Genomic DNA, 6,000 nt, shown 5'->3' with positions numbered 1-6,000 from the left:
ATGAAGGCCGTAAGAACAGCTCCTTTGCTGTTCCGCGCGTCGAGTCTAGGGCGGCGGAACTTCTCCACAACGCCGACACAATGGGCGATCAACAAGATTGTCCCGAGTGCGCAGGAGGCCATCAAGGACCTTAAAGGGAATTCGATGATTCTGGTTGGTGGTTTTGGCTTCTCGGGAGTTCCAAACACCTTGATCAATGCAGTACGCGATCGGCCGGACTTGAGGGACTTCACGATCGTCTCCAACAATGCAGGCATGCCTGGCGAAGGACTGGGTAAGCATGACAACTCATGCGAGAAGGAAGCAGGTGCTGAAACGGAACAGGCCAGCTGCTGGAGACGCGCCAGATCAAGAAGATGATTGCATCGTTCATCGGCGAGAACAAGGTGTTTGAGAAGATGTATCTTGAGGGTGACCTAGAGCTCGAGCTGACTCCGCAAGGCACCATCGCGGAGAAATGCGCCGCTGGTGCTGCTGGTGTTCCAGCATTTTACACTCCTGCTGGTCATGGCACAATTGGTATGGTGCGCGCTTCGTAGTATATATATGTGCACCGGCTGACCGCTGCAGTTCAAACTGGGGAACTTCCTACGAAATATAACAAGGATGGCACTGTCGCTGCCACAGCAAAGCCAAAGGAAACGCGCGAGTTCAATGGCAAGACCTACGTGCTGGAGGAATCGTATTTTGCGGACTACGCTTTCGTCAAGGTTCACAAGGCCGACAAGCTGGGTAACTGCCAGTTCCGCAAGGCGCAGAACAACTTCAACGAGGCCATGGCGAAGAACGCAAAGGTTACCTTTGTGGAGGCCGACGAGCTCGTGGAGGTTGGTGAGCTTTCTCCGGAGGAGATCCATCTTCAGGGCATCTACGTCGACAAAGTGATCAAGAGCACAGAGCCCAAGAAGATCGAGAAGCTCACTTTTGCCAAGGATCCGAATGACATGCTTAAGGGCGGTAAGTTTACGTGTTTGATATCAAATCTCCTGAGCTGTCCTGACCGGGTCTAGGCTCTGGTGATGCCACCGCGCGACGGGAGCGCATCGTCAAGCGGGCAGCCAAGGAGTTCGAGGACGGCATGTACGTGAACTTGGGCATCGGCATGCCATTGATTGCGCCAGCGTTCCTGCCCGAGGGCATCGAAGTGGTTCTGCAGTCCGAGAACGGTATTCTGGGTCTGGGAGGGTATCCTCGTCCGGGTGAGGAGGATCCCGACCTGATCAACCCTGGCAAGGAAACCGTAACCCTGACGAAGGGTGCGTCGGTCTTTGGCTCGCACGAAAGCTTCGGCATGATCCGATCTGGCCGAATTAACATGACCATGCTTGGCGCGCTGCAAGTCAGCCAGTACGGCGGTAAGTGCACACCATCTCGACTGGGTGAGATATGAGCGACTGATAAGTGGTAGACCTGGCCAACTTCATGCTTCCTGGCAAGGTCAAGGGCATTGGCGGTGCCATGGACCTGGTGGCCAATCCCAGCAAGACCAAGGTCGTTGTGACGATGGAGCATGTTGACAAGAAGGGCAACCCTAAGATTCTTCCCGGTATGTTCCACTTCTACAAGCGATTTCTACATGCATACTAACATTCTCAATTAGAATGCACATTCCCATTGACAGGGCCACGCTGCGTCTCGAAGATCATCACCGATCTCGCGGTGTTTGATGTCCACCCCACGGAGGGCTTGACTCTGCGGGAGGTCGCGGAGGGCGTGACGGTGGACGAGGTCAAGAGCAAGACGGCTGCGCCGTTCAAGGTGGCGGATGACCTGAAGCCGATGCTGTAATGTCATGAATAGTATGATCCAACTAAATGTACTTTGAAAATTCAAAATAGTTATTCGAAAATAGTATGAACTCTAGTGCTTACTCATCACATGGATCGGATCCCCACTGAACAGATAACGGATACCGTAACTCCTACTCAGCTGTCAGAAATCAGAGGTGTTCCGACTGCAAGTTCCGAGCTATCGGGCCGTCGGGGAAGTCTCCGAGATCCGAGCGTAATTACCATACCGGATAATACCCGAACCCCACACTTTGTTACGATTGAGAGAGCTTATTTCCCCAGGACGTTATCCGAAAGTCCTGAAAAATAAACTGCATTTGTTTACCTTCAATTCACTCCTTGAAGACTTTTCTTTTTTTGCAGTTCTGTGCTTAACTGAAAGTTTGCAGCCATGATCACCAAAGCTGCGCGCGAAGTTCTTCGCAAGACGCCCAACGATGTGGTTATCCTCTCCGCCGTGCGGAGTCCCATTGCACGGGCTTTCAAGGGCGGATTCAAAGACCTATGGCCTGAGGAGATCCTGATGCCGGTACGAGTTCAAGTTCGATTTTTTTTTTTTTTTTGAATGAAATGTTAACAACAAGAAAAAGGTCATGCAAGCGGCCGTTCAACGGGCCAAGATTCAGCCCGGCGATGTCAATGACGTTCTCATCGGCAACGTGCTTGCGGAATTGGGCTTTGCAAAGACCGGGCGCACAGCACTAAACGCGGCCGGTTTCCCAAACACGACGACCTTCCACACGGTGAATCGACAGTGTTCAAGCAGTTTGCAGGCCCTGACGCACATTGCACATTCAATTGTGGTGGGCCAGATCGATGTTGGCATGGCCGGCGGCGTGGAGAGCATGACTCGGAATTATGGGACGCGTGGTATTCCCGTCGATGTGTCGCCAACACTGAAAGAGTCTCCTGTCAAGGATGCGCGTGATTGTTTGCTGCCAATGGGCGTCACCAGCGAGAATGTCGCGGAGCGGTACAGCGTTTCGCGCCAGGACCAGGACCAGCTTGCCCTCGAGTCGCAGACCCGGGCCAGCCGAGCGCAGAAAGCGGGCGTGTTTGATAGGGAAATTGTGAAGATTCAAGCACGGTGGATCGATCCCGAGACCAAGGAGGAGTCGGTGAAGACGGTGGAGCTGGACGAGGGTGTGCGACATGGAGTGACGCTGGAGAAACTCGCGGCCCTGAAGCCGGCTTTCAAGGAGAACGGTGGAAGCACTGCCGGGAACTCGTTCGTCACCCTGTAGCTGACTACCTTAGCCGGCTCAGAACTAATGAATGATTTAGGTCGCAAATTTCCGACGGTGCCTCAGCTGTCATTCTTGCCCGACGTTCGTGGGCGGAGGCTCGAGGACTGACACCGATTGCTCGCTGGGTGGGGACGCAGGTCGCCGGCTGCGCGCCGGACGAAATGGGAATCTCGCCTGCCTTCGCCATCCCGAAGCTCTACGAATACGTCGGGCTGGAGCAAAAGGACGTCGATATTTTCGAGATCAACGAAGCGTTCGCGAGTCAGATGCTTTACGTCCTACGCAAGCTGGGACTGGACCATGAGAAGGTCAACCCGAATGGTGGAGCGATTGCGCTGGGGCATCCGGTTGGCGCGACGGGAGGGCGACAGGTTGCAACGTTGCTGGCGGAGTTGCAGAGGTCGAATAAGGAGATTGGTGTTGTGTCAATGTGCGCAAGGTGAGTGACCAGATTGGTCCCTTCATTTATGCTCGAGTCAGGTACTGATCGCAGCAGCACTGGACTTGGGCTTGCCTCGATGTTTGTTCGGGAGTGAGCGCTGTAGCATATGCCGACATCAATGCAGTCACGGGAGTATGTACATGGTCAGGCTATCATCATGCATGGAGCTTAGGAGTATGACTCGATGGGAAATTGAAGACACATTGCAGATGTATTTTACGTATTGAATGTGTATCAATAGATAAGCAGTGTCGATAAGCATAGAAAAAGCCCCACAATCCATAGCACGTACGGTAACGGATTACCATAACTACACTCCGCACGGTAATTTTCATTCTGCTGTATGTAGCGGTGGACAGTCCTCTACACACTCCACATTTCCACATGATGTTGATCCATCATGACAGATCTCGGAACTGAGAGAGCTGACCGTGCCAGCGTCGAAAATCCAAGCAATGTGTACCTAGTGCTTGAAAGTTGAAGAGGGCACCTTGAGCTCATCAATGGCGGAAGCTTCCTTCCCCGCACTATCTGCACACCTCCCAGCCCCACAAACCGACAGTTGGGGAAGTGTTGGAATTTTGATTGGAGAAAAGCTTCAGCTTTGCTGGCCGTGACGTTTTCATATTTGCCGAGGATGCAGAGTATGTAAGCACACTGATTGGCGTAGTTGCTCGCTTCTCTGACCATCCTGCCCCTCGATTCGTCGTAGCAATGTCCTCCCTCCTCTCGCAATTGCTCCGTCGGCAACCATTGTCGACGACCGCCCTTCGGCGTCTTCCGCGTGTTCCTCCTCCGACAAGGTACACGATTGTTCGGCCGCAACTCCGCGACATGGCCTCGCAATTCCGCGCCATGGGCTCTGTGAGTGCGATTGATTCAGCGATTTTTCGAACATTGTTTGGGACGGAGGAGATTCGAGAGGTGTGTCTTATCTACCCCGCTCTAAAGCAACTTCGCGGGTATATGGAAACAAATGTTGACGTAATTGGCTACAGGTGTTCAATGATACAGCATACATCGCCCGTTGCGTCGACGCCGAGGCCGCTTTGGCGCGCGCACAGTCAAAATGCGGCGTGATTCCGCCCGAGATCGGTGCCCTGGTCACCGAGAAGGCGCGCCCTGACAACCTGGATTTGGATCGCCTGCGGCGGGAAACGGAGATTGTTGGGTATCCGATCCTGCCGCTAGTGCGGCAATTGTCCGCGCTCTGCGGCCCAGAAGCGGGAAAGTATGTGCATTGGGGCGCGACGACGCAGGATATCATGGACTTGGCGAGCGTGCTGCAGATGAAGAGAGGGTTGGAGATTGTGGAGAGGTTGCTGGCTGAGGTGATCGACACGCTGCGTGGTCTCGCGGAGAAGTATCGCGACACGCCCATGGCTGGCCGCACGCATCTGCAGCATGCGCTGCCCGTGACCTTTGGCTACAAGTGCGCGGTGTGGTTGTCGGGCTTCCAGCGGCACATGGAGCGGCTCCAGCAGCTGCGGGGACGGGCGCTGATGGTGCAGTTTGGCGGTGCGGCGGGGTCACTGGCGAGCTTGGGGACTGGCGATGACGGACTGCGTGTGCGCAAGGCGCTCGCGGAGGACCTGCAGCTGACCGACCCGCCGATCACGTGGCATGTGGCGCGCGACGGCGTGGCGGAGATTGTGAACTTCCTGGCGCTGCTGGGTGGCACGATGGGTAAAGTGGCGCTGGACGTGATCGTCATGTCGTCGAACGAGTTTGGCGAGGTGTCGGAGCCGTTTGTGCCGCACCGCGGCGCGTCGTCCACCATGCCGCAGAAGCGGAACCCCATCTCGAGCGAGGTGATCCTGGCGGCGTCCAAGGTGCTGCGGTCGAACGCTGGCTTGGTGCTGGACGCGATGGTGTCGGACTTTGAGCGCGCGTCGGGCCCATGGCACTTGGAGTGGGTCGCCGTGCCGGAGAGCTTTGTGATAGCCGTGGGTGCGCTGTATCAAACGCAGTTTGCACTGTCCGGCCTTGCCGTTGACACGAAGCAGATGCTTGCCAATCTGCATTCCACGCGCGGGTTGATCGTCGCCGAGGCGGTGATGATGGGCCTGGCGCCGTACGTCGGAAGACAGAGGGCCCATGATATTGTCTACGAGGCCTGCCGCGAGAGTATCGAGCATGATCGTACTCTTCTCGACAGTCTGCTACAGAGGAGCGAGGTTACGGAGAAGATTGAGCGGGAGAAGCTGGAGAGCCTGTGTGATCCAGCCAACTATTTGGGTGCTTCGACACGGATGGTTGATGATGTACTGGCTGTCAAAGTGTAAATAAGACGTTATTTACTAGATGTGAAGATGTAGCCCAAAAAAAAAAAAATAGTGTTCTTTGAAGTGTTTTAGATTGAAGTTTCCAGAAGTTCAAAGTCGTTCAATTAAGGCCTTGTTAGGGTTTTTGTCAAATTCTAAGATTTCCTGTTTTGGTAAGTGGCAGAGTTGCCTGCATGACACTTGCATATGGATGTAAGTGCTTGCTCCAGATCGACTGCCAACCCTACCTCTACTGA

At 54.5% G+C, this 6,000-nt stretch overlaps 3 protein-coding genes across 3 annotated transcripts; all 3 read left to right on the top strand.

Annotated features, from left to right (window-relative positions):
- On the top strand, window positions 1-1,788 carry VTN31DRAFT_1996 (uncharacterized protein; the record flags this gene model as incomplete). Its single annotated transcript, XM_069402114.1, has 6 exons — window positions 1-274; window positions 325-519; window positions 571-957; window positions 1,011-1,355; window positions 1,409-1,546; window positions 1,601-1,788. The coding sequence occupies 6 exons, from the start codon at window positions 1-3 to the stop codon at window positions 1,786-1,788; spliced, it is 1,527 nt and encodes a 508-aa protein (XP_069257625.1).
- A 393-nt stretch (window positions 1,789-2,181) lies between these two features.
- On the top strand, window positions 2,182-3,573 carry VTN31DRAFT_1995 (uncharacterized protein; the record flags this gene model as incomplete). The annotated part of the gene is made up of 4 exons (XM_069402113.1): window positions 2,182-2,319; window positions 2,381-3,018; window positions 3,075-3,476; window positions 3,534-3,573. 4 exons carry the CDS (start codon window positions 2,182-2,184, stop codon window positions 3,571-3,573), a joined length of 1,218 nt encoding a protein of 405 aa, XP_069257624.1.
- Window positions 3,574-4,193: 620 nt separating this feature from the next.
- Window positions 4,194-5,764, top strand: VTN31DRAFT_1994 (uncharacterized protein; the record flags this gene model as incomplete). The annotated part of the gene is made up of 2 exons (XM_069402112.1): window positions 4,194-4,403; window positions 4,478-5,764. 2 exons carry the CDS (start codon window positions 4,194-4,196, stop codon window positions 5,762-5,764), a joined length of 1,497 nt encoding a protein of 498 aa, XP_069257623.1.
- Between the last annotated feature and the right edge of the window lie 236 nt (window positions 5,765-6,000).

The sequence above is a fragment of the Thermomyces dupontii genome (genome assembly GCF_041956625.1).
Source record: "Thermomyces dupontii strain NRRL 2155 unplaced genomic scaffold VTN31scaffold_10, whole genome shotgun sequence".
In the NCBI taxonomy this organism is placed as follows: Eukaryota; Fungi; Ascomycota; class Eurotiomycetes; order Eurotiales; family Trichocomaceae; genus Thermomyces; species Thermomyces dupontii.
The sequence above is the reverse complement of the archived record's forward strand: the minus strand, read 5'-3'. Positions and strand labels throughout refer to the sequence as shown.